The sequence below is a fragment of the Mesocricetus auratus genome, unplaced genomic scaffold (assembly GCF_017639785.1).
Source record: "Mesocricetus auratus isolate SY011 unplaced genomic scaffold, BCM_Maur_2.0 Super-Scaffold_15014, whole genome shotgun sequence".
Classification (NCBI taxonomy): Eukaryota; Metazoa; Chordata; class Mammalia; order Rodentia; family Cricetidae; genus Mesocricetus; species Mesocricetus auratus.
Window position 1 is genome coordinate 10640400 of NW_024429186.1, and position 27811 is coordinate 10668210.

Consider the following 27811-nt stretch of genomic DNA (forward strand, 5'->3'; position numbering starts at 1 on the left):
TGCCAGGCAGGCAAGCCAGGGCGCAGAGATCCCTCTGGAGGTTCAAGCACAGGCCTGGGTTGCAGCTGAATTGCTACACAGGAACAGGCCATTTTCCAGCAGGAAATGGGGAGCTGCTACAGGTCTGGTGCTGAGCCCCAGGCCGCTGACGGTGCAGTCTAGCAAGGCCAGCGAGGCTCTATAGTGGGGGTAGCTGGTACAGTTTTCTCGTGTCCACAGCAGCTCACTGTTGTAGCTCAGAAGGTCCAGCTGAGGTAGAAAGCCCCATGCACTGTATTTGTAAAGGGCAACCGCAGCTTCTCTGAAAGGAGGTTGGAAGATAGTCCAGGCCAAGGGACCAGAGCGAGCACTAAAAGGCCTGTTTCTCCGTTCTTAGTGCAGCATGTTCTCCAATTCTAGTGGTTAGGAGATGAAAGGGTATATTCACATGTCACTCTCAGAGAAGCAGGGGGTAGTCTTTGGGAAAGCCTCCAGAGAACAGCCCATTTACCAGTCAAAGATGCAGGAACGGATCAATGTTCACCCCAGCTGCTCAGCCCTTTTGGCCCCAACAGTTTTAGGATCACAGGGGCTGGGGCCTTGCCACCTCACAACATTATGCCTACAGCTCCATTTCAGTATAGTTTGAGGGTGGGGCACACAACCTTGTGTGCTCCAGGGCCCCAGGCAGGCAGAAAAGCACATCCCCAGCCAAGCCCTAGACAGTTGGGTTACCAGTCCCTTTTGGCTCCCAAGCTTCCTGGGCTAACAGCGGGGGCTCGCCAGCCTAGCTGCATGATAAGCACTTACTTGGCTGTGCTTTCTGTTGAGAGTAGGTGGGGCTCTTACTACAACTCCTCTTGGCCTGGAAGTGAAACATTTCTTGTACTTGTGACACTATTCCTAGGTGAGAATTCAGGACCCCCTCAGACCAGGGGTAGGGGTAGCAGAACCCCAGGCTTAAGGTGGAATGACACTCGGCAAATCGATGAACAAACAAGAACCCCAGGCATTGAAAAGCTTAACATTAGCGTTTATTGTATTGTATAGAGCCATGTTACACATGCTTGGTGCTTCAAACTGAGTAATCATGTTTTCCTGGATGCGAAGCCATCTGATGCTTGATGCGAATGCTTTAAATACTATAATATTTCTGTGTCTATGATCTATGAGCTAAGGAAAAACCAAGGACAATTCCAGAACAGCAAAGAACACTTAAAAAGATGTACATGACACACAATGCAAAGTCCTTGAGCCAGGGCCTATAGGAGTTCCCAGAAAATGAAAACACAGCTTTTCTTGTCATTTGAAGACATCAGTCTAATGCTAGCTGCTGGCATTATCAAAGAGGTGACTCTGGTACTGACGCCTTCTCCCCTCCATTATGCTATGTATGTGGACACCATGTGGCCCCAGGCAGGGAGGTAGACAACCCGGCAAAGTCACCCATCCCCAATGTCATTTCTTAGGGTGTATGAGTGGCCTTAAATAGTGTCATCAAACCTGCCGCCAATTAATACATCCCCTTCCCTCAATGGACTCCAGAATGTTGGCTGGGCATACCTTGTACTTGCCTGTGTGAGGTGCACCTGCCTAATGACCTGCTGCCAACATTCAAGCTCCAATTCTCCCTTTATAAGGAACAGAGTAACATTTGTTCACAACTGCCACTCACCCTTCCTATAAAGTCTAAATAATGTCCAGCTAGAGGATGACCTTCCTGGCACGATACAGACCAATTAGGCCCAAAGACGATGCCAGGAAGCCTCTTAGCCACACACCTATCCTCTCCCGCCTGGTGCCACTCCCATCCAAAGGGCCTGTACTTAAGCACACCCTGAGAAAACCGACAAGTGGAGGAAGAGGTCAGCACTTTGGAGACCCAACCAGTCTGTCCAGTCAATGCTGCTGGGAGGTGAGTGATTCGAAGCATGAAGTAAGTACCTTTTGTTCTGACCAGCCAAAGAGCAGGATGAAGGTGTTCACTCAGAGCTGCAAGCGAGCAATATGCCTCAGAGTTCTGACTTCTAGAGTCAGCTGGAATCTTGGGTGGAGTGCACCTGCCAGGTCCTGCTAGGCCTGGACTTTGAAGAGGTGCTGAAGTCACACTGACACCAAGGGACTGCAAGGACAAAGCCTTTTTAGTAGTCATGGCATCTACTGGCAACTCTGCTCACCCCTTTTCCTGACCCCTGAAGTCCCTGCTCTTGCTGTAGGCTAGATGTTGAGAGAATAAACACGAACACTGCAGACTGACAGAATCATGCCAATTGTGGAGCACAGAGGAAAGGTAGAAGCAGTCAGGTCTCTCTGCCTGTGGTGGAGAGTGGGTGAAATTAGGGGCAAGATTTCCTGGGTCATAGACATACACATTCTAGTGTGAGTGATCTGAGGTTATACCACAGGTGAGTCCTGCAGAGTGGAAGGCGGGTGGGTGCTAAGCCAGGCCAGCACCGTAACCCCTGGAGCACCGCACACCTCACTGACAGTAGGTTCTTATTTCTGTGAAGACATAAGTACAACTCTGCCTAGAAATACAGGCAAGCATTGCACACATCATTCCCTCAAAGGGTCTTACAGTCCCAAACTTAGCAAAACAAGTGGCATTCAGAAGAACCTGTGCATGGAAACCAAATAGGGAAAAAAAGTCTTGGGTTTTCCTCAGCTCCTCCGGCCTGGAGTCTGGGCAAAGTACACACATCGCATGGGACCAGCACGGCGGAGTTCAGCATCTCTGTGGGAAATAAACGTCACTCTGGAGTGACAGCTCTGTATAGATAATATGCCCCCAACCCCACTACCAAAGAGGGGCAAGTAACAAATTCAAAAATAGAAAACAACATCTTATTAGGTGTAAACTTATCCTCTGGAGTTTTTACATTACATTTGCTAAAAACATGCATTTATTTCTGCTCAGATGTAAGAAAATAGGTCTATCAGTATTACTTATAAATCAGATCAGTTCTCTAGACAATGGACTCACTGTTAGAACGGCATTTCAAATTTTAGTAAATTACATCTATAACAAAATAATAGGTTCTAACAAGCAAAATGGGTTTAAGTCAAACCAAAGCCAATGAGAGAAGCAGCTTTCCTCTGGCCACTGCCACTCATGTTAGTTCCCTATGCTGTTGTCCTAAGCCCAAATTGCAGTCAGCAAGGACCTGCATACCAAGCTGTCTTTGAACCCCAAATGAACTCCTAACAGAAGTTAACTGCACACTGACAAGATAAGGCTAACACAGAAAGGGCGAAGACGATGACTGTTCCACTCAGACAGGAAGGGACAAAAAAGAGATGGCCAAGGGCATCTCCCAAGGAATCAAGGCACAGAGGATGAGGCCTCACTCCATACACAGGCCCGACTCTCCGGGTGGCTGGCAGGCCTTCCCACAGCACAGATCTGCTCTGCTGTGGAGCCTTGGGCAAGGGTCTTGAGGAGGTGCCAGGGCCAGACTCAAGGGTGGCAGGACACTGGGTGAGGGAGGGCAGCGTGGCTCTGGACTCCTGCTGCAGGGCATTTGGGAAAGCTCAGCCTGATGGTAGGGAGCAAAGGCCTGGGCGCTTCTGCCCGGGCCTGGCAGAGAACCACACGGGGCACTTGCTTACCTCTCTCCTGTCATCCAAGCACAGCTGGGTCTGCTGATGAGCACAGTGCCGTCAACTACTCATTGGATAACAGATTCTGGACGAATAAAAACAAGTGTCCCAGGTTACGATTTTCATTTATGGTTCAGAAGGCACTTCAAAATTCCACAGAGCCACAGGGTCACTGTTTCTAGGTCACCAATCCTCCTGGTGAGGCCGTAAGAAATTGGGCTATGTGTTAGTCTCCCGGCCTCTTTGTGACTAGATCTGGTATTGGTTTGTCATTTACCTTGTAGTTAAGCATTCAGCACAGAAAGACAGACAGTTAGGTTTGCATTTTGAATAAATGAGATTTTGATGTATCACGGCAGTTTATAAAATATTTAACAAGTCTGGTATTTGACTCTAAGTAAAATCCAAAAATTATACATTGAAGAGGTCACAACATGACAAGTCAAGTACTCACTGAGTACAACTTTCTAATAATCTAATCGCCTTGCCGCTCTGCACTTAGTGTGCTTACAAGCATTAAACAGCTACTGGCACTCAATTGCTACATCTGCTAGCATCTAATAAGGACTGCGCTGGATTTCCTATTGGACAAGCCAAGGAGCCACTGCCCTTGCAGGCAGCCTGAGTGATGAGAAGGCAGGCCCGTCCTCCCTGAGTGCACGCACTGCCAGTTGGTGCCTTCCCTCCAGAAAGCATCAGGCCCTACCTACCACACGCACCACTCCCGCACGCACCAGGATGTCAAGGGCAACCCTGGTAGCCATGGGCCATCTGCTGTACTCTGAGGTACTTCCTTAGCTTGGGGCGCCTACTGCCTACTCTTTCAGAGTTCAGGGCGTGTAGGAAATATTAAGTGTCCATGCACGGATCTCATCACAGTCACTGTCACTGAGTGCAAAATAAAGGAAACTCGAGTTGCTTTATTTAGCTTCCAATTTCTGGGAGGCTCAAGAATTATAAGTATTCTGGACAACAGAAGAAAATAAGGCTGTGCTTACAGATCTCTTTCTGCCATAATCTTTCTTTAGGATCGCTATTTTATTGTTGCCCTTTCTGTTACACGGGATGTACACATCAGGTGTTAAAAGGTACAATACATTCTACAACTGAGCACCACTTTCTGTAACTGAACAGGCAAAGAAATTACACTGAACATCAGCATCTGGCAGTATTTTTTTTTTTTTGGAAAAAAAAAGTGACTAAAATGGGTTTAAATTGATTAACACTATTAAATCACATCTAATATTTGATACTACATGATTCAATACAGCTATACGATACAATTATACAAAATGTGTTAACATCAAAGAATACAACCAAAATTAAGATAGCAAACAAAACCTATATAACTTTTTTTTTTGTACAGGAAAATACTTTTGAAGTATGCATGTAACTGCCCATTCTTTTAAAGAAAATCTACCGCAAGCAAAGTTATCAACCTCCAGAAAAATCACACAGCATTACTAAGCATATCCCCAAAAAGTGTACAATATGCACACTTGGAAAATACAAAATTAAAAAAATTGTAAGCAACAGGTGAGCTTCATATTTATAAGAATGTGAAAAGAAGTCTCATTTTTAGCACTGTTGTATAAAGAATTGTCTTTTGATGCGAAGTTCATGAACTGTCCTCCTATTGGGACCATACTTTACAAAAACACCTTGTTTTTGAAACGAGATTACAGAGCAAGATAGAGCATCTTAGCAATGTCATCTTATTAAAGTATTTTTTAAATTTTTACTACTTTATCAAAACATGTCCCTTAGGTGTGTAGGATTCATTTTTAAAATTCTTCCTAGAAATAATATACAAAGGAGAGGCATATTTATTCCCAATCATACTCCTGAAGATGCTTCCCGTGGTCGAGAAGGGTCTTCTCTCTTCTTTTCACTGGTTGTTTTTGGCTTTAGCATGTGTTAAGATGTGAGATTTCAGGTTAGTTGACTGAGCAAACTTCTTATTACAACCGTCGAAGGGGCACACATAGGGCCTGTCTCCGGTATGGATTCGCACGTGCGTGCGCAAATTGAAGTCCAGTGAAAAGCGCTTCCCACAGCCTTCGAATGTGCACTGTCAAGGAAAAACCAGACATCAACCCACTTGGCAACTGGGACCAGACTCTAGGGGCCAAGGGCACATTGCTTGGATGGAAAACCTGAGCCTGTCCTCTTCCTCTTCTGGAGAACCTTCTGGGCATATTCTAGAACTGACAGACAGGGATCTCTGACAACTTCAAGTCCACGGCTAGCTCTTGAAAAACTGAAGTGTTGTGCTAAGTGCCATTTTAAAGCTCTAGTACTTCCAGACACCCCAAAAGTAGAATACAGATGCTTAAGACATTTAGTGATGACAACTGTCAAAAAGAATTGTGGTACAGACTCGCTTGCACCGAGTCTCACCTGGAGCTGGACGTAGCCACAGCACTTCATAAGCACTGCATTAGTAATTCACACTACTCATTTAAAACACATGGGACCTCTAAGTCTCTCACATAATCCTGTTTCCCTAACAGACACCACCCACCCAGTATCCAACAGCTGCAGTTACACACAGTCACCAGGAACCCAGGCAGACCTTCAGGGAGTCATATCAGGAGTGGGAATAAGACCGCCAACCCCCACCATGCTTGATGTCACCACCCTAACTTGCAGTTTGGGGAACAGGAACTGGCTCTACCTGAAAGGGCTTCTCTCCAGTATGAACCAGCTGGTGTCGTTTTAGCTTTGAGCTCTCAACGAACGCTTTGCCACATTCTGCACAGACGTGGACTCTGGGACCGTGGGTGTGCAGATGCTTTCTCATAGCAGAGTTATCCCTGAACATCTTTGTGCAGCCCTTAAAACAGAGAAAGAAGCTTAGTGGTTCACACTGCCACCTGTGAGAAAGGACTCAACCACTCAACAGCCTTTACTGATGTTTTTACAGCAAACAACCTCCCCAACCCCCTTAACTTAGCATTACAAAACATTAAGCTATTTAAGAAAGAAAAAAAAAGTAAAAAAAAAACCAGACAGCTGAGAAAAAAGGCCTTTTTTTATTGCAAACCCGTGCTTTACAGATGAGGAAACTGAGGCTTAGAGATGTATTGAAGTAGACTTGCCCAAGGTCACACTACTAGCAGTAGCCAGTCAAGCTGGGAGTAGAACCCAGCACCCAGGCTTCCAGCTACACCACAGCCGCCTCACCCAGCTACAGCCCCCAGATGAAGTAACAGAAGCACTGAGAAATAAACGGAGTTAAAATGACGGTAGTCCACCACTACCTTTGGTGGGCCCCGTATTCTGTGCTGCAACAATGGGCTGTCATTCTCCATCGCCTACTGTTCCCTCTTCTCTCTTTGCCTCTTTCCCCTTCTTGACAGAGAAAGAAGCAAGAGGGTCTCCAAGGAATGGCAACTACAGAAGAAATTTATTTGGTGAGACACTGGGAAAAGGAAGAGGCAGGCAAAGCGATACCAGTGCGGGGGAGGCAGATGGATGTGTGGTGCCCGAGAGCAGCATGTCCTCAACAATTTCTTCTGCAGTTGTTGCCCATGATGGAGTGAGTGGGGAAATGGTGAGACAGCATGACAGAAGGACAGCACAGGTCACCACTAGACAGCTTCACAGGCAAAAGGGAGGGGAAAGCCAGTTTTCCACCTTGACCTCTAGCTTCAGCTCCCATTTATACAGAGAAGCAAAGAGATCCCGGCACTTACAGCATAACGGTTTTCAAATGCATCTTAATTTTGGCTCTTATAAAAGCCACCATGCACCCCACACCTCCACACCACAAAGCATTTACAAGGAGCACAGAGACTTAGGTGCATGGTCTTCAGTAGCCATCTCAAAGCACACTTACTCTTCTCCAACTACTGTTTTTGGAAAATTCTTTATTCCATTCATGGTTTCTTCCCCTTTATTTCTCAGCATTTACATCTTTCCCCTGTTAAAGCCCAATCAAATCTAAAAACTGACCCCCCACCCCCAAACACCTCAAACTGCTTTTCAGCCACCCCCTTAAAGACCAGAGCTGCGTTTGAAAACAGTTATGCACCTCTCTAGTAGCACAATTAACAGAGTAAAAAGAAAACTGAAGGAAATCACCAAGACTTTATATGGCCTATTCTAGCAACATCCAAAGTAAGTTCCAAGTTTCAGTCATGAGCTGAGAGTCTCAAAGACTGTGGGTGAGAATAACCCAGTGTCTTAATACAGACCTGTTAATGATCCAAAAAGATAGTCCTAACACAATTCAGTCAATATACAGAATAAGAACACTGGCCCTACAGCAGCCCCACTTAACATTTTTAAGTGTCCTTCACTAAACAAAACAAAATCAAGTCTCTTGTATTTATAAACCAAAAATCCTAATTCCTCACTCTGTACTAGTTACAAAAGTGGAAATCAGAGTACATATCCTTTACAAACTGTCTGTAGCCTAAGCAGCAGCTAACCAACACTCCCCTCGAATTACTTACTTTATGAGGGCAAGCTATTGTTCTTGGAGCATCATCTTCTTTAATTTTCCTTGGCTTCATTCTTATTGAAGAAAAAAAGGAGAAAGAGAGAGAGAGAGAGACAGATTTGTAGGAGTGGGTCACACTCAACAAGCATAAATCAAATAGTCCCAAGATTTCTCCTAGTGGCACCAACACTAAGCTCATGGCACTCCCCTTCCAAAGGGGGAAAGGACCAAACTGCCAAACTGCTGAAGAAGAGGAAGAGATCCTCTTCTGAATTCCTACCTAGGTAAGTGCTGTTGCTCCAAAAGGCTGCAATCGCTGCCTCTTGAGAACCTGGTGCAGCTCAGAACGGCACCATCAGCACCATTACTGTGTGACTCAACTCTGCTCTTCCCACCTAACCACATTAAAAAGAAACAACCCCCCCCCACAAAGAACAACCCTAACAACTTCAGACTATCTCTTAGGGTGGGGCCATGGCAAGTTACCCCAAATCAGTTGCTTCGATGACAAGGGTGCCCTAAAAAAAGGTATCTCAAAAATATACAACATCTTAGCCGGGCGTTGGTGGCGCACGCCTTTAATCCCAGGACTCAGGAGGCAGAGGCAGGCAGATCTCTGTGAGTTCGAGACCAGCCTGGACTACCAAGCGAGTTCCAGGACAGCCTCCAAAGTCACAGAGAAACCCTGTCTCGAAAAAAACAAAACAAAACAAAATATATACAACATCTTGCCGGGCTGTGGTGACGCAAGCCTTTAATCCCAGCACTCAGAGGCAGGCGGATCTCTGTGAGTTCGAGGCCGGGCTAGACCGACAGCCTCCAAAACAATACAGAGAAACCCTGTCTTGTAAAATAAATAAATAAGCAAGCAAGCAACATCTTTGAAAAACAGCAAAACTCTCTCTCTCTCTGAGATGTAATTTTGGAAGCAGCATGCATCGAATAGTACTTCTAAGCAGAATTAGTTACACCCATGTAATAACTAACTCTTAAAGGAAATCACCAATGTGTACTGACAGTTACTTCCAAGGGACTGGTGGACAGGTTTTTAGGGGGCCTGGGGTAGGGTTTCAAGACAAGGCTTCTCTGTGTAACAGCCATGGCTGTCCTGGACCTCACTTTGTAGATCAGGCTGGCCTTGACCTTACAGAGATGTGCCTGCTTCTGCCTCCCAAATGCTGGGATTAAGGGCATGTGCCACCATTGCCTATGGAGTAACTGCCTCTTAACTGCTTGTATTCCTTTTGGTGGTGGTAAGAGATGACAGTTTTTGTAGGTCTTTAATTTTACTTTGGTTTTAAGACAGGGTTTTGCCATCACAGCTAGTTTGTTTTTTAAAAACTTCTGGTTGTGGCTTGGGAGCTCCCCTGTGAGAAAAGAACTTTAGGAGTCTGGCAGCTGGGAGAACCCCAGATGAGGCTACTATTCTCACAGTTTGCCAACAAAGAACCTGTCCAGCTGTTACTTCCTCAAGAAATCTTGGTTTTTATGAAAACTCTAAACATTCCCCACAAACCGTTTATGATCAAGGGGCAAAAAAAAAAAAAAAAAAAAAAAAAGGTAAGTTCACAGAAAACTAAAAAGATTAACACTGGAAAACAGATCTTTTTATCCTTAGTTCTGCCATCTCATACTCTTCCATGAAGGATGGATGATATCTAACCAATAACTAAGGCAATTGTTTCTTTTTTTTTGAAGATGTCAGATCCCCTGGCACTGGAATTACAGGTGTGAGTTGCCACGTTGGGTGCTGGGAATTAGTTTCTTAACAATGACAATGTACCTAAGGTGCCTAACTCGTAAAACAGAGGCCCAGATTACTCTTTCCACTAAATCCAGGGAGAGGGTGACTGATCCTCCCTACACTGTCAAACCTTGCAACCTGGCCAAACTTTCCATGCCTAGAGAACACAGGAAGCTACTCCAGTGCCTAATGATCAATCTCAGAATATTTTTTCAATTCCAACCCTGTAGACACACTTTTACGTAGATCACTGGTATGCCAGTTAACAAGCATTACTTAAGTGCCTGCTCTTAAGTAACTTTTGTTGGTCTCAAATGCCTGTCTCCACTTAAGTGCTAGGATTACATGTGTAATCTGTACCGGTCTGTTGCTGTAAATAACAGTAAATCTTCAAGTTTGGGGTTCAGTTCAGAGTAGGGTAGGAGGCCAGTGCTACTCCGCCATCTAGAGGTCAGATCAGCATGAAACAGCAGCCAATTTGCGAACACCTCTATTTCTTCTTTCAAGTCTCATTTATTTGTTTATTTAGGTTGTTTGAGACAGGATTTCCTTGTGTAGCTCTGGCCATCCTGAATTTCACTCTGTAGCCCAGGCTGGCCTCGAACTCAGAAATTCCTCTGCCCCTGTCCCCTGAGTGCTGAGATAAAGGACATGCACCACTATCACCTGGCTTTCTTTCAAGTCTTTTTTTTTTTTTCCTGGTTTTTTGAGACAGGGTTTCTCTGTAGTGTTTTGGAGGCTGTCCTGAAAGTAGACCAGGCTGGCCTCGAACTCACAGAGATCCGCCTGCCTCTGCCTCCCGAGTGCCGAGATTAAAGGCGTGCGCCACCACCGCCCGGCTTTCTTTCAAGTCTTAATGGGGTATTTTGAAACAGGCTCTCTGAATATATCCCAGACTGGTCTTGAAACTGCTGTGTAACACAGGTCTAGCCTTGAACTCGCGACCTTTCTATTGTCACATGCTAACTGCTGGTAAGAGATGTTACTCCTGGTGGTGTCACTTTTTCCCCTTAAAATGACATTTTAAAAAATGTGTGCTATAGTTTAGTATTCAAATTTAGAATGAGAATTTACAACACATTTGGACAAATCTAAGACTTGGAATCAACGGAGGACCTAACTGTCCATAACAATAGAGTGGGTCTTTCCTTGGAGAAGCTTTGCTGTAAAGTGAAGAATGAAGCATTCCTACTCTACCCCAGCACTTGATATATTTTCTTCCATTCACTGGGATACTTTAGAGACCCAAAACCAGACAGGATGAGGACAACGACAGGATGGATATGTGACTTGGAGTTGGCTTCTACTAGCTTCATGACCTTGAGCAAATCATTCTTCTCAGCCTCAATTTCGTACTCTGTAAGCAGGTACACATCTCCCTACAGAGCTGCAAGGAGTTGAAGACAACACACACTAGACACCTGGGCAGTGACAGTAACTACTATCACTGGTCAAGCAGTTAGAAATGAGTTCATCCTTTTGTTTCTTTTTTTTGAGACAGTGTCCCAACCATGTAGCCCAGATTGGCCTTGAGCCTGTCAACCTTTTGCCTCAGCCTCCTATATGGTAGATCTCTAAGTACCCGGCACCACACCCAGCAAAATAAATTCACTCTTAAAAATTATGTCATTTATGCTCAACAACCCATAAGGTTCTCATATTCAGAATTATCTTTCAACCAAAGGACCAAGAGACAAGCAGAAAAGGCACCCTCAGTAAAAGTAGAGGGCCCGCTCTGCATCATGACTGCTGGACCCGAGAAGACATCACACTGTCATACACGCAAGCACCACCATGAAGACTGGACTCCACGACACACCCCTGCAGCAACTCTCTGACACAATTTTAACAGGCACTGTTTAAACCAAAGTCCCAACTAAGTTGATGCACACTAAACTCAGACCAGAGTCAGCAAGAAGGACAGTCTCTGTTGTCTGCCACTCAGCTATCCTCTGCAAGCAATAGGGTCTCATTAGGAAGCCCACCATGGCCTTGAATCTGCAATCCTCCTGCCTCAGCCTCTCAAGTGCTGGAATCACAGGTGTGCACCCATCACACCCAGCTTACACAACAGGACTTCACAGTGCCAGCAGCTCTAAGAAAATATACAAAAAGACTGCCTTCTTCATTAGGAAACAGAACTTACTTCACCAGGCCCCAGCCTTAACAGGCAACTCAGTAAAGTATAAAACACCCCCTCTTGGCACCTTTTTTTCAGGGGGGGAGGGAGCACAGGCAGGGTTTCTAAAGGTGTGTGCCACCCACGACCACAGCCAGTTTGTTTGTTTTTTAATTTAAAGACAGCATCTCATGTTGTATCAACCTCACTCTGCAGCCAAGGATAACTGTGCTTCTCCTCAGCACAGGATAACAGACAGACTTACACAGAAAAAGTCACGCAAGGCAAGCACTTCTAAAAACCCAGCAAGCTCACCCCTCCAGCTTTAAAGACAAAATTTTCAATAAAACTCTTTTTTAACTTCCATCTGTCTATTTAAATATGCAATCATATATGCTAAGCAGTCTAGGTGAAGTGTGGCAGGTCCGAGACATTCTTTGGTCAACTTCATGTCCACGACAGAATACCTACTCTGCCACAGGATGGAAGAGAAACAAAGGAACTTTCAGTCATAAGCCAAGAGCTCAAGACTCAATTGTAGCTCTCCCATCACAGCCCAGAGGGCAGGAGGAAGGCCAGAAGAACAAGTTTCATCCTAACTGGTGAAAACCATAAAGTGTGGCCCCCAACAGTGAAACTTGATGCTCCTACTTGGTATTCTACTGTCAGAGTGCCAGTCAAAGGTCTCCAGAAGACCCTATTTCACGATGTGGAGACCTGAAACAACAGGGCATACAGACTCAAGTATTTCTCTCTATCACCACTGTCCAACAAGTCCATGTAGGTTAACACAATGTTTAAGGGATATAATGCAAGATGGGGTTGAGTCCAATCCTCAGTCCACTGTGGTGCCAAGCTTTCATTTTTTTACATACTAGCAAAGTGAGCAAGGCAATATCCAACTCTAATCCAGAACAAAAAGCCCAAAGAACGGACTGTAAAAGAAAACACTGCACTTCAACGGCATTGGCAAGCATGCACAAGGCCCTGGGCCACATAAAGACTTTTACCACTGAGTGCTCCTCTTAAAACAGCACGTACTGTCTTCTCATCACCCACTGTGTCCATGACATCATTCTCTGTAAGTGGTCTCTTCCCTGGGCTGTAGGTTATCTTTGGTGCTCTGAGATATTGTGAAGAGAGGCAGTGGGGGCGGTGTCGAGAGTCACCTGTGCCTCAGCTGTACTGCTCACAACCTATAGTATGGCTTCCCTCTCTCCCCTGCCGCTGAAGTAGCAGTGCTGCAATGTGGAAGGTAGACTGTACCCTCCCTCTCCTGACTTTTGGAAGGTTATTCACTGGCAGGCAGGCGCGCTGCTGCGTGTCTCTTTCCAACGGTTCTCTTCTACTCCCACTGCTTCCTTAAGTCTCCACACACAAGGATTTCCCCAAACTTCCCTTTTTACAAGTCCCATGATGTCATGACTTTAGTATGACTTCACTCTAACTTCCCTGCTAAAACCATCAGTCCACATGAATGTTTAACATCTACATCCATACGCTGCCTACCCCGACATAGACTGAAAGATGATAATTGAAGGCAAATGTTGGTGACCTTTTTTCCTTCCAACTAGACACACACAGCAAATGTTCCTTACCTCCTGTCATTTCTAACGTTTACTGTCTACCCCACTATTCTAGCTTAAGCCTTCTCCCACATTCAGGGGGAACCTGCATCAACCCATCTTGGACTTGGCTATAAAGTGATCCTCCTGATCAAAGCTCTTCCTCCCTGTTCAAGTCTTTAGCAGCTGCCCTCTGCAAATAGCCCACACATCTTTGGCCAGCATTCAGGGACCTAAATAATCTGATCCCAACTGACCTGACTTCATTCATTTTCTTTAAGCACCCCAATTCCCAGGCATGATTGTACATCATTTGTATTTTCTACTGTGCCCTAACATGGAAGCCTTTATCGACACTCTCGGTTCAAGCTGGGTATGGAGATACACACTTTTAATCCCAGGACTTAGAGGAGGCTGAAGCAGGATTTGAGATCAAGGTCATCTTGGGATGAATAGCAAGTTCTAGGTCAACCTGGACTACAGTGACAGTCTTAAAATTCTAGGCTCATCAGGGACCACATCCACTGCTAACATATTTACAATATACTGTTGATGTCTCCATGACATCTTTGTTTCCTCACTCAATTCCAAGCACCAAGGAAGAGCTAGTTAACTTTAGGAGCACAAAATTGAACTCAGGCATAGTATTCAGTATGCCCCCAAACTATACCTTATTACCAACTCTGTATGATAAATTCAATTTTTATTTGTAGCTTCTGGGGGGAAGGTTGCTTAATGTTTGATTCTAATAACTGTCCAGAAGTACAAAGAATAACAAAATCTGGAAAGCAGTATTATTAACAAATGCACAGAGCCTTAGCTTTACTAAGCTGTAATACATGAAAAATAAATGGCTCTGCTCAACCCTGGGCAAGGGTAGATGCTAGCAATTCCACTTTACCTAAAATGTTACACATCTGTGCTCCCTTACCCCACCATGTCCTCATAAAAACTGCACGCCTAAAAACTAATACGCACAGCAGAGACTTCTACAGGAACCCATCCTATTTCAGGCAAAACAAACAAGCATCAATGAGTACAGATCTTAACTGCTCGGCTTGGGCAGCCACAGGAGTCCCAACTTAAATTAAGAAAACACTAGGAGTTACACTCATCATACACTATGAACTGGTGAAATTCCTGCTTTGGTCAAAGCATCCAGGACAAACCAGGACCCACTGCAACGTGCTTGGATCAACAAAGAGGCACAAAGGCAATGTGCACACCTACCTCAAAGCAAATCATGTGCAACTCCCTTAACTCCACAGCAATACCGGTTGTAGAACCAACTCAGGCCTCATGTCAGTCTACAAAGATCTAGAATGCTGCCCTTCACACATTAACTTCATCAGCTATGACCAAAACCAAAAATGGTTGCTTTTGTTTTCAGAAGTGTCCTTATAGAAAGATACAAACCATCGCTGTCACTTGGGAACAAAAGATTACAACTGGCAAGATTCAAGCATTTCCTATAACAGAAAAAAAGTAAAGTTCTTGTAACTTACCTAGCAAATTCTGCCAATTGCTTGGGGTCTGAGAGGTCAATGCCAGGTATCCCTCCAGGAGGGAGTTTCTTGCCTGTCATATATTCAGAATAATCAGGAGGTGAGTTCTCTCCAATGATCTGCTCTTCAACCACTGTTTCATGGTCAATATCTTTTTTTTCATCTGAAACACATGAGAATTGGTCATCTTAACTAGATGAATACATTGAATATAAATAGCTTTTAGTGAAATATTCTTACGTAACTATTTATAGCTATTACTGACTCAGTTTCTCAACCACTCATTGTGTCCTCCATATTTTGAACTCCCGATTCTTCTGGGTCACCCAAACCTTCTATGTCAAGCCCCACAGACCTTCACAATAAAGCTCTGAGTTAGCCTATCAGGAATAGCTGGCTCTCCACGAGTGCACTATCATCCACGAGTGCACTATCATTCACTCTCCAGACTTACCCTTCTTGTATAACTAGCTTTTTTTAACGTCTCCATTTTGCCTTTGTACCCATTTCACAAACTAATACATGAAAGGTAAAAAGAGTATTCATTCTTTTTTTTTGTTTTGTTTTTTGTTTTTACAAGACAGGGTTTCTCTGTATTGTTTTGGAGGCTGTCGGTCCAGCCCGGCCTCTGCCTCCCGAGTGCTGGGATTAAAGGCATGCGCCACCACCGCCCAGCAAAAAGAGTATTCTTATAGTGGAGCAATCATTACAAGTCCAATCACTCCCAGCAAGGAAAAGCAAAGGAGACACAGAAACTAAACACCTCTATAACTTCCCACAATTATTTCCATAAAAACAAGTTTTATTTTGTTTTAAGAACATTCTAGCCGGGCGATGGTGGCGCACGCCTTTAATCACAGGACTCGGGAGGCAGAGGCAGGCGGATCTCTGTGAGTTCGAGGCCAGCCTGGTCTACAAAGTGAGTTCCAGGACAGCCTCCAAAGCTACAGAGAAACCCTGTCTAGGAAAAAACCAAAAAAAAAAAAAAAAAAACCAAAAAAAAAAAAAAAAAAGAACATTCTATTTGCCGGGTGGTGGTAGCACACGCCTTTAATTCCAGCAGGCAGATCTCTCAGTTCAAGGTCTACAGAGTGAGTTCTAAGACAGAAACATTGTCCTGAAACAAAACAAAACAGGGTAACTTTCAGGGCTGGGTTCTTCCCTTTCATACTTAGTAGGGATCATCCCAGCTTTCTCAGCAAGTACTTTCAGCTGCTAAGCCTCATCCTACCCCTTTATCTAAGCTAGCCTGAACCTCCTGCTTCTACCTCCCAAATACTGGGAATATGGTGGGAGCCACACAGCTTACCCCCACCATTAGTCAGTCAGTCTAGAAATCTGACATAATAGCAATGGCATTTTACTCAATATTTATGGATAGTACTACCTTCATCACACATTCCCTATGAAGTGGGCAAGCTACCACCCACTTTAATTTTACAAAGAAACTGAGGCATGGAAAAGTTAAGCAACTTATCCAGGGATAACTGGAAAAAAAGTTCTGTGTGTACAAAACATGGGGGAGATGTGTGAAGGTCAGAAGACAGAGTCTGTTCTCTTCCTTCCTCCATATGTTACCTGGGGACTGAACTCCATCGGGCTTTGCAGCTTACCTGATGGATCAACTGGTCTCACTGCCTGCCCCCTTTTTAAAGGGCAAATATTTATTGGATATAAACTCTTTAAGCCTAACCCAGAGACCTATGTGCTGAACCGTTAAGCCCAAGTATCTCCTTAGGAATTAGAAAGAACCACTAATACACCCACGTACTGATAAAGATACACTTCTATGGATGAATGAAGGGGTCAATTGAAACAGGCTGTGTGACTGATAGCAGTTACAGATAGTTTTCAGTCTGCCCGGTCCTTAGCAAGGTCATTCTCTCACCTAGATATACTACCACACCAAAACCTAACTGTACAGAAACATGATGGTAGGCAGGGATGCTAGTGTTGTTCTTTCTACTTTCTCCAGCCCCAAGTCTTGCTAGTCATCCCTAGCTGGCCTTGAACTTGCAATGGCCATACTGCTGGGGCCAATTTGTACACATTTCTGATACAAAGATCAAAGCAAAGGGCTCTATGGATGCAGCTTGGTTGGTACATCGCTCGTCTAGCAATCAATCTAAACCACACAACCTGTGCCTGACAAGGTCATCCTCCAACTTCAAAGTAAGTTTGAGGCCAGCCTGGGAATACATGATGAGTGTCACACAGAACTCCCAACCTAGACTATCCCTTGTATTGGTTTCACATGTATTAGCCAGGGCCTTGAAGATGCCCATCACTGGCAAAACGGCCAGAGAGACAATAGTCCCTACCCTCAGGGAGCACACTTCAACAGAGGGAAATTAAATGATGAAACACTCTTATGGAGCCACACCTCCAGCTCAGAAGAAAAAACATTTATTTGAGGCTCAGTTCTTACTACACTCAAAAGAGGGGCTGGGAAGACAGCCAGTGATAAAATGCCTGTTCCACAAGCCCGAGTTCATTCTCCAACACCCATGTAAAAACACAGGCAAAGCAGCATGTAGAACCTCAGCTCTGGAGAGGCAGAAAACACACAGTTCCCCGGGGCTTCCTGACCACCAGTCTAGCCTACTACTCTTTGAGATCCAAGTCCCAGCTCAAGGCTGTCAAAATCAAGGTGGGGCCAGGTGGGATGATACACGCCTTTAATCCCAGCAGGCAAGAAGCAGATGAAAAGGCAAACTGTGAGTTTGAGGCCAGCCTAATCTACATAGTAAGATGCTATCTCAAAATCAAAATATGTTCGGGGGAGGGGGGGGATGACTGGGGAGGGAGGTTAAGAATGTGTACTGCTCTTGCAGAGAACCTGGAGTTGAATTCCCATTCCCAATGGTTCACAATTACTATTAACTCCAGCTCCTGGAGATCAGATGCCCTCTTCTGGACTCAGCTGACACCTGTGTTCAATTACGCACAAGCCTGATTACAAATCAAAAAGTACCCCTACTTATATAAACAAAATTGTTTGCTTATACAATCCTTTCTACTTCTTTACAGGTCATCTATGGTTGCTTTCCTGATGCAAACATATGGGGATCTGACTGGGTTTTTAACAGAGAACACAAACCCACAAAAGCCCAGAATTACTACCTGGCCCTTCATACACTTGACCTATAGGTGAAATTTTAATTTAGAGAAAGAGGGGTTAAGGTAGTAATTTTTCTACTTGAAAAAGGAGTAACTTCTGAGAAATGTGGTTTGGTACCAAATGTATTCATTTCCAGGAGATCCTTAAAACACCGTAAAGATTTCTTTTGGAAGACTAAACCATAGTTTGGTAACAAACAAGATACATTTCTTGAAGGATGGTGGTATCACTTGCTGAGGTAACCAAGTGCGGAAGAGATGATATCAACAACAACAAAATCTAGTCTCTCTTTGCTTTGACATGCCCATGGAAGCTGTCAGAAAGCAAGTACAGGAATAAAAAGGAATCTTACGTTGGAGAATGGTGCCATTCATTGGCATACAGATTTTAAGTATACTGAAAATGGATCCAGAGCCACCCCTAATTCCAACAACAGAAAAAACGAGGCCCTGTAAAGGAGGGCCAACAACTAAGAGGTGAACACAAGTGAAGCGCACTGAGGGCTGTGCCACCTACTGTGTCATCACCACATGCCCACACCTCTGCCAGCAAACCAGCACGCTCACCTTCCACTATTTAATGCTGAGAACCAACCTTGGGTCCTCTGCAAGAGCAGGAAGTACTCTTAACCACTGAGCTGCCGTCTCTAGAGCCCTGTTTTGTTTTTGGTGTTAGCATCTTATTATGTGGTCCAAGCTGACCCATGTTTCTCCAGTCCCGTCTCCTTATAGTGCTAGTGTTGGTTACAGGTATGCACACACCACCTACAATCTTCTGCACTGGCTATGACTGCTTTCTTTTAAATCCATAAATTTTTTCTGTGTAGGAGAATGCAACCTGATCCACTTTGAATGTCAAATATACTATTGATTTCTTCAAACTACAACAGGTGATACTGTACATAAGTCAAAGCAAACTCTGTTCAGGAAGCAAATGATCTAATTGTAGTCTAAAATTATTAATGCACCAGACCCAGGGGACATGTCCAATCTTTGGCCACTGTTATCTACAAATGCGTTGGGCCATGTTCATAGATATATTAAGTTACATATAGCCCATGGACTGCAGGCTGGACACACCTGTTAAGAGGTTCACTGCTCGATTTTCCTTTGAAGGCAAAATTAACATGGAACCATATTTGACAAGGTAAACCAATGCCTCTTTGGAAAAGGCTGGGAACATAAGGCTCTGACTGAAAAGGAGCGGGTGTTGGGTGTGGTGGCAGGAGTACCCTGTTAAAAATGTCAAGCTAAAATGGTGCTATATTTTCCCCCAAAACATTATGGCAGAATGCAGACGACCCAGAACTATCAGCCCAAGATGCATTTGGAAGAAACTAAGTCTAGCCAGCACTGTGAGTGAGTAGGCTGAGCCTCTCGCCTACATTCATCATTCTCTTTCTGCACATGGTATCACCCGAAAGGCAGAAAGGTAGACAGACTACTCAGTCCCTCCTGGTCCATCTCTTGGTAGTTCAGTCCGAAATGATCACCTCCAGTCTGATGATTAGTAAAATAAAGGTCTGATAACAACCTCCAGCCACTAAGACCTAATCAAGGAAGCTACAAGAAAAGCCTGGGAGCACTCCAGGTCTAGCAGTCAAATGTGGAGTCTTCTCTACCCAATCAAACAGGTTTTCTCTCGGCTTTCTTTTGGTGACTGACAAAACACACTTAATAAACACAACTTTTCTTGCCTGTCTCCTCTCACTTTAAAGTTTGGTAGCATGCTAAAATGTCAACTTTCTCTCTGGGATGTACTGGGGTTGACAATCCAGTTTTTGCTTTGCTCTGGCTTTATTTTTAGACAGCGGGACAGCAGGCCTCAGGACACTGGAGATGACCACACTTTGCACTATATAACAGACTTGTCAGCTACCCGCAGGCACTGTGCATACATAGTAATTCCCTCTAATGGTGGCTTATAGTTCAGAAGGTCAGGAGTCAGAACCAGTATGAACTACGGTCACTATGAGGATTTTAACTCTTGAGGTCGGGGGCTGTGGAGGAGTAGGTGTTTGCCACAGTTCTTGGCTCATGACCCCTGCACAATCACAAGTCACAACTTCTCGATTCCTAATCACCCCTTCCTTGCCCAGTGTCCCTCTCCCTCTGACTCCTAGGGCCCCCCTAGATAATCTAAGATCCTTTTCCTGTCCCAAGGACCTTAGTTTAATCAGAGGTATAAATAAAGCAACACTCAAATTCCCAGTTAAGACCTGGGTATATTTGGCAATATTTCTCAGCACAGCACAACATATTTACACAAAGACTTTAAGCTAAAGATGTAACATATGAAACCCTCCCTTAGTTCCACCCCAACTCATTCACACACCCTTCAAGTATGATTTCAAAGGTAAACTCACTCATATGCAATCTCACACTTCAAATTATTCTTTCCTTCATTTCATACCTCTGAAGCCAAGACCTTGAACATCGTGATGAAATGAGGTTTTCTCCACCAGGCTTAATGGCTCTAAAGAACACTAAGCTCAACAATCATAGCAAGCACATTCTTAAAGGAAGAAAAAGAAAAAATTAAGCTGGGTGTGCACATCCAGTGTTCGGGAGACTGAATCAGGAAGACTGCCAGAAACTTTAAGGCAGGTTGGGGGGTTGGGGGGGAGAGGAAGAGGAAGGAGGAGGAAGAAGGAGGAGGAGGAGAAGGAGAAGGAAAAGAAGGAGGAGAAGGAGAAGGAAAAGAAGGAGGAGAAGGAGACTGGGGATTTCCTACTTCATTTCACACAAAATACCAAGATCAAGGTCAGAAGCCTTGGCCAGTGCTCTCTAGAGAGCAAGTACGATGTGGTTACTAGTACTATTCCCTGAAACCACTGGTCTGTTACTGAAAATTAATCGTAGGGTTGAGATACAGCTCAGTGGGAAAGTGTTTGCCTAGCCTGTGCAAGATTCTGGCTAGATCCTCGCACCACAAAAAGCCACAATGGGCCTTACTAGCAAGTTACTTCAAATGAGGAAATGCCCCACCTCATGTTCAGAGACCACAAATAAATACATACCAATACTCCAGCCAACAAGCACCTAGGATCTCCCTACCATTTCCTAGAAGCCTAACTAATAAAATTAATGTTTTCAATATCCAAATAATGTTTCAGATATCAAATCAGGAAATCCATGGTTCTGAATAGACTGTAGAGAACACAAGTAGGAACAGCACCGGGAGAGTTGAGACAGGAAGACTGTCTTGAGTATGAGGCCAGCCTGAGCTACCTCAAAAGTACTGCTTACAAAAAAGATAGTTCGGGGAAGTAAGACTGGTGGACCTAAGTTCAGGGTTCAGGTTCAGAGTTCAGCACCCATCTCACAGACTGCAATGAGCAGGACAGCTAACATCCTACTCTGGTTTCTGGAAGCCCTCATACAGAGAACACGAACACGAACACACACACACACACACACACACACACACACACACACACACACACACACACACACACACACACACACGACAGACCGGAGGGGGGGAATATTAAGGTGAAAACTATGTAATTAATACAAATTTGAAGTACATATTCTGAGTTTTGAAATTATAAAGTTTCCACTTTGGTCCATTCTTCCCATTTCAATTATTCTTACTCTTACTCAAAGTAGGAGCAAGAGTACAGAGAGCATCAGTCACCAGAGCCAGAGGAGGAGTTACACAAAGGAAGGCAGATCTTAGGAAATCCTTTCTGTAATAACTGTTATGCTAATAACCTATCATGGGTCCTATGTATCTCAATTTTCAGAGACTGGACTGCCTAAGCACACTTCAAAACAAGCAGAAATGCCTTGTCAGCAACCACCTATGAGTCCAGTGCAGGTCTGGGTCCTCTCTTTTTAAAGCATGTATGGATGTTTTGCCTGCATGTATGTTATGTGCACCACATGCACGCATGCTTGGTGCCCAAGGAGACTAGAAGGTGGAACTGTAGTTCCAGTTTTGAGACGTGGTGCTGGGAATCAAACCTTGCCCTTTTGAACAGCAATCTGTGCTCTTAACCATTGACCATCTATAACCCCAACCTCTTTTTTTTTTTTTTCTTCTGGTTTTTTGAGACAGGGTTTCTCTGTGGATTTGGAGGCTGTCCTGGAACTCGCTTGGTAGTCCAGGCAGGTCTCGAACTTACAGAGATCCACCTGTCTCTGCCTCCCGAGTGCTGGGATTAAAGGCGTTCGCCACCAACGCCCGGCTAACCCCAACCTCTTATATCATATATTCTTTCAAAAGCTTAAAATGCTAGTGGCAGTAAATAGGACAGGAGCCCTGGCCTTTCCTGAAAGGGCCTTTTCTGCTCCTGTTGGCAGAAGAGAGAGCAGTTGTCAGGGGCAGCTAAAGGAAGGGTCAATAACCTGCAGGGGAGAGTCAAAGGTCACAGGCTTTTAGCAGGCTGGGATTCCCAGTAATCAGATCAGATCTAGGGTCCTAAACTGAGGTCACCTTATGTAGGTCATACAGTTGACAGGATTGCTTTGGAGAGTTTTGGGGACTTGGTTCTGTGGAAATTCATGATTATGGTCTCTTTACTCTGTGATAACTTGGTAAATGAGATTGCTAGAGGAATGGCAAATGGCCATCACTTACAAGCCTTGAGTTTTTCTAAATGTATAGAACAAGAAAAAATATAACACACTTGGTTTTATTTCAACTTAGCACTGGTTGTTTTCTAGAGTCACACGTCTTTCACTCACCATAGCAGGTCTAACAGAAGACAGTTAAAGCCACCTAGGTTTCTCTCACAGCTGGGTGCTTTTGCTAAATGATCTCCTTTATTACTAGTTATGTAAGAATAGTCATTCCTTTATGAATCTATCAACAATGAAGGGAAAAAAAAACCCAAACACCAATCTGAAAACCACAAATATTTCACAAAACACAGCCAAACTACAAGTATCAAAAAATATTTAGGAGGATTTAATTTTATTCACAAAACCATTTATATTATGGGATATCATCCTGTCACACACACACACACACACACACACACACACACACACACACACACACACACACAGACTGAATACAAGCTAATCCAGACACAAAAAGAATGTCTGATTCTCTGAAATAGGCAAACTCAGAAAGACAGAAAGGGAAGAGGGGGATGGGGTGGCAAGATAGGGGGACTGCTCACAGGTCTCTGATGAACTCACTGTGGTGACTTGTCTCCCTAACTGTGGCCACAATGTTAGACTATTGCCTCAAAACAAAACAGAAGTAGCAGATCGTGGTGGAACCAGCGACCCTTTAATCCCAGCACTGGGGAGGCAGAGGCAGGCAGACTCCTTGAGTTTGAGGCCAGTCTGGTCTACATGGTGAGTTCCAGGACAGCTAGGGCTACATCAGGTCTAAACAAACAGTAACAAGAAAAAGCAGCAAGAAGTGATAATCATTTGTTGTGAAAGTTTCTTAGAGAAATTGAAACATTCCATCCTCTAAGAAGCTCCTTAAAGCAGAAAGGCAAGAAAAAAAAAAAAAAAGATTCAGGAAGTCCCTGAAACTAACCAGATTCTCTAGGCCCCTCCCTGCCAGAATAAAAGCTGACACTCCCCTCAGACAGAATGAAGCTGAGCTGAAAACAAAAAAACAAAAACAAAACAAAACAAACAAAAACAAAAAAAACAAACCCTCACACACCAGACCATCTGCCTGGGAGGGTTTCAGAACAACCAAGGCACCTGGAAAGGGCACTTTCCAACCTGTTGAGCTACTTGCAGGCTGTGCAGAGTGTGTTTCAGGTTCCTAGTCTGTGGGTTGTCCCCATGCTGGGGTAGGCTTTAGTGATCTGGCTGTCTTTGAGCCATCTCTGCTCCTGTGAGTAACTCCAAACTGGACCTCTGCTGGTACACATACTTTAATCTGGGTGGCTTCCCTGTCTAGTGTGAGTAGACCAGTGTGTTGCATCTCCGCAGGAAAAGTTGTCAACAGAACATCACTGCAGTATTTGATGATAAAGAAGCTACTCAACTATGAAAACCAAGAGAGGAGGTGAAGGGTCAGGCCTCTATGCCCTCTACAAGTAATGGTTAGAGTGCTTTGCTACTGTTTCATTCAAAACGGGACCTCCACAATGCTGTCACTCTCAAGTTCATGGCGGTAACAACTGCACAAAAACAAAGACCTACAAAACCCAAGTGTCTGATTTCCACAAATTCCTACTAAGACGTGTTAAAAACCCAACACCCCAAGAGGTACAAATTACTAGCGTCTTAAGACTACCCAACCCTATTGTTGTTGGCTGGTGGTGGTTCCCACCGCTAATCACAACACTTGAGAGGCAGAGGCAGGCTCATTTCTGAGCTCTGTCCAGCCTGGTCTTCAGATGGAACTCCAGGACAGCCGGGAAACACAGAGAAACTCTGTCTCGAAAAATAACAAGACTAACCACATGCACAACTATTTTTACAAGGGCTACAGGTAACTAAGTTTGGTACATATGTAAATCTGTGGCTTCCTAGTTTAGCCAATCTAATATAATACATTAATTCAATAAACTATACAGTGTGGAGTTGTAACTCATGCCTAGGATCAAATGAGATCCATTCCTGTCACAGCAACATACATGACATTTTTAATTTAGCTAATCTTCCATTTCTTCGCTTATTGTACAGCCTTAATTCAGTTCTGAAGATCAAATTATTTTCAGAATCTGAACTTGGGACATGTATAATTGACCACACACCACTTAGCTCCTTTTTGGTAAAAACTGCAAGCCACAAAGGCAAGGAAGAAGGATCATTTACCACCAAGACATTTCTGAGGAAATAGGTCATCCCTTACTATTGCCATCAAATATTTATATCTACGCGGTTTTTTTTGTCTTTTTTTTTTTTGGCAGACTACTCAGTAACACACTAGACAATTAAGGTTTTAAAAAAATAGACATTAAAACGCCCCCAAGCTGCTCTATGTGCCCTTGTAAGTCGTCAGTCACACAAGGGCAGTAGCGACTAAACACTGACTTAATTGCAAACTAACCCACATTAGTCAGGCCCCTCACTTTCCCCCCTAAACTGGACGATACACAGTACTTCCACTATCAATACCACACACTACCAAGTTTTTGGTTTTTCCCCTGTCTGGAAAAGCAAGTTAACAATTTGGTAAAATCAAAAGCCAAACAGGTAAAAGAAGCTGTTTTATGTAGTTAATGTACTTGGTACTCCAAATTTGGTAAATTCATCTACAGCCTCAAACCTGCTTTCATTATTCTATTTCTACTAAAGGGGAGGGACAGGCTTTTAGTTTCAACATGTCAGCACACAAACTACTAGCCACCAAAAACGTGTGGAAGAGGCCGTCTGATTTACTATTAGGTACTGGCTGATTCAGTTTTAGGTAAACATACAGTTCCTGATAGAGTCGAACTGCAGAGCAGATCCTAACCCGAGACTCATTCAGTGTATAACAGCGCACCAAGGAGCACTTCCTACTACATTTCCGTAGGGTTCTCCCTTCTCTCTGAACCACAGAGCCGTCAAATTTACTGTCATCTTGATACTACTACTAGACCAGGTTTTCCGTTTAGGATCTTCATCTATTTCACTCATTCCTCTGAATTTTAGCATTTTAATAAATCGCATCATATTGAGGCTCCGCCCAAACATGAGAATTAAGTAAAGCGTTAAGGGCCTCCCAAACTCAAATTTTATCATCCCAAGACTACGTGAACTAGCTACGTTGCATTATCCTGTCTAGGTAGTACCCCAACAATGAAGCTGGCTAGCATGTTAACGTAGTACTGGACAAAACGAACAGTTAACAGCTTTTCCGTTCCTCTAACAGTTTAGGATATTTGGGGTGCTACATAGTCCTCCTGACTTTCGATAAAACCTGTTTGTTAGTAAAACAAATTAAGCACTTTTTGTAAATCTTTTCACGGGAAAAACAAGGAACACTGTTTATAAAGTAAAAAGGCTACAGATATTGGAAACTGCGATTTTTATTAGTTTGGTGGCAAATGCCCAACAGCTGCGCAAACCAGTCCAACCTATCCGCACGGAACCAACTTAAAAAACAAAATCCACAATGCGTAAAGACTCAAAGGGCAGTGAAATGCCCGGCCCTTCCTTCCACAACTCCCGTTTCGGGTCGAACAGGCGAGGAGCGCGCTGCCAGCGCGGGTGACAGGCTCCAACCGCCGCCGAACCCGCACACGCGAGCCCTACGTGCCACCCAAGTCCCGCCCCGCAGCGGCGACGGCCCCGGCCAGCGTGACCGCGGGGCCGCCGCGCCGGGCTCCGCGCCGACCGCTCCGGGAAGGGCTTCGGGGAGACACCGCTACGCGTCCGAGGCGGCGGGGCGGGGCCGCCGCGACACCCCCGAGGGGACGGCGGCGTGCGGGGGGGGGTGGGAAACGGCGCGCGTCCGCCCCGCGCCACGGCCCTGTCAACGCCCGGCGGGTGGCCCGGCGCGGGGCGGCGCCCTCAACCGGCCCGCCGCACGGCCGTTGGCCCGGGCGTGGAGCAGCGCCGGCCCCTCCCTCCCCGGCCGCCGCCACAGCCCGCTTCCGCTCGCTCCAACTACGCCATTGCGGCCTAGCCGGGCGCCGCCCCTCCCCCGCGCCGCCATCTTCGCGGCCCGCCGCCCCCGCCATCTTTTTGGGCCGCCATACTTGCCCGGGCGGAGAAGATGGCGGCGCCCATCACACACATAAAACATGGCTTCCCTTCAAAACAAAAACATCCCGAGCCGCGGCGCGGCCGCTGGCACTCACCCGAGGACCACATGGTGACGGAGAACTCGCCCTCCAGGGTCTTGATCTGCACCTGCTTCTGCTCCCACTTCTTGTTGCCCGGGTCGGCGCCGCCGCCGCCCGCCGCGCCGGCCCCGCCGCCCAGGTAACTCTTCTTGGCGCTCTTCTTGCCGCCGCCCTTCTTGACGCGGCCGCCGCCCGACGACGAGCCGCCGCCGCTCTTGCCGGCCGCCGCCACGGTGACCAGCGTCTGCTCGATGTAGTCGTCGTCGCCGCCGGCCGGCGCGGGCACCGGGATGAGGATCTGGTCCTCGAACCCGTCCTCGGCGCGCAGCCCGTCCGAGTCGTCGCCACCCACCACCTCCTCGCGCGTCTGCACCAGGATCACCTCCTGGTGGTGGTGCACCTGGGTCGGGTCGTCGGTGACGAGCGGCTGCAGGGCGATCATGGGCGGGTGGTGGTGGTGGTGGTGGTGGTGGTGGTGGTGGTGGTGGCCGGCGTGCCCGTGGCCAACGCCGCCGCCGCCGCCGCCGTGGTCGCCCCCGCCGCCGTCCTCGTCGTCCTCGTCCTCCTCCTCCTCCTCGCCCACCACCGTGGTCTCGATGGTCTCCACCGGGATGGTCTCCACCTCGATCTCGTGCAGCTCCACGATCTCGGCGGGCATCTCGGAGCCGTCCGTGGCGATGTAGAGGGTGTCGCCCGAGGCCATGGCTGAGGGCTCCGCCGCCACGGCCGCGGCAGCCTCGGCTCCTGGGCTGCGGGAGGGCGGGCGGGCGAGGAGGCGGCCGGCCGTGGGGAAGGAAGGCAGAGGGAGGAAGGCGGCGGGCGGGCGGACGGGCGGGGGGGGGGAGGGGGCGGGCGGCGGGGGAAGGGGCGGGCGCGGCGGCCGCGGGGCTTCCCCGCCTCCCTAGCTCGGTGCGCCCCGCGCTCGCTCGGCCGCTGCTCGTCCTCCTGCTCCCCGCCTGGCTCGCCTCGCCTCAGCTGCCCGCCCTGGCCGCGCCTCCTCCCGCCCTCCGGGCCGGCGTTACGCTGCCCCCTT

General features: G+C 46.0%; 1 protein-coding gene across 2 annotated transcripts; it reads right to left on the bottom strand.

Moving 5' to 3' along the window:
* Positions 1 to 995: 995 nt before the first annotated feature.
* Yy1 (YY1 transcription factor) lies at positions 996 to 27577 on the bottom strand. 2 transcript variants are annotated; one of them, XR_005876141.1, is made up of 6 exons: positions 26794 to 27577; positions 14960 to 15122; positions 8040 to 8100; positions 6257 to 6415; positions 3589 to 5650; positions 996 to 2713 (listed from the first exon to the last, which is right to left on the bottom strand). XR_005876141.1 is itself a non-coding variant. In XM_040742502.1 (5 exons), the coding sequence occupies exons 1-5, from the start codon at positions 27479 to 27481 to the stop codon at positions 5468 to 5470; spliced, it is 1254 nt and encodes a 417-aa protein (XP_040598436.1). In that variant the 5' UTR covers positions 27482 to 27577; the 3' UTR covers positions 996 to 5467. The 2 variants fall into 2 exon arrangements, 1 of the variants encoding a protein (XP_040598436.1); XM_040742502.1 differs by having other exon boundaries at positions 996 to 5650.
* Positions 27578 to 27811: the final 234 nt, after the last annotated feature.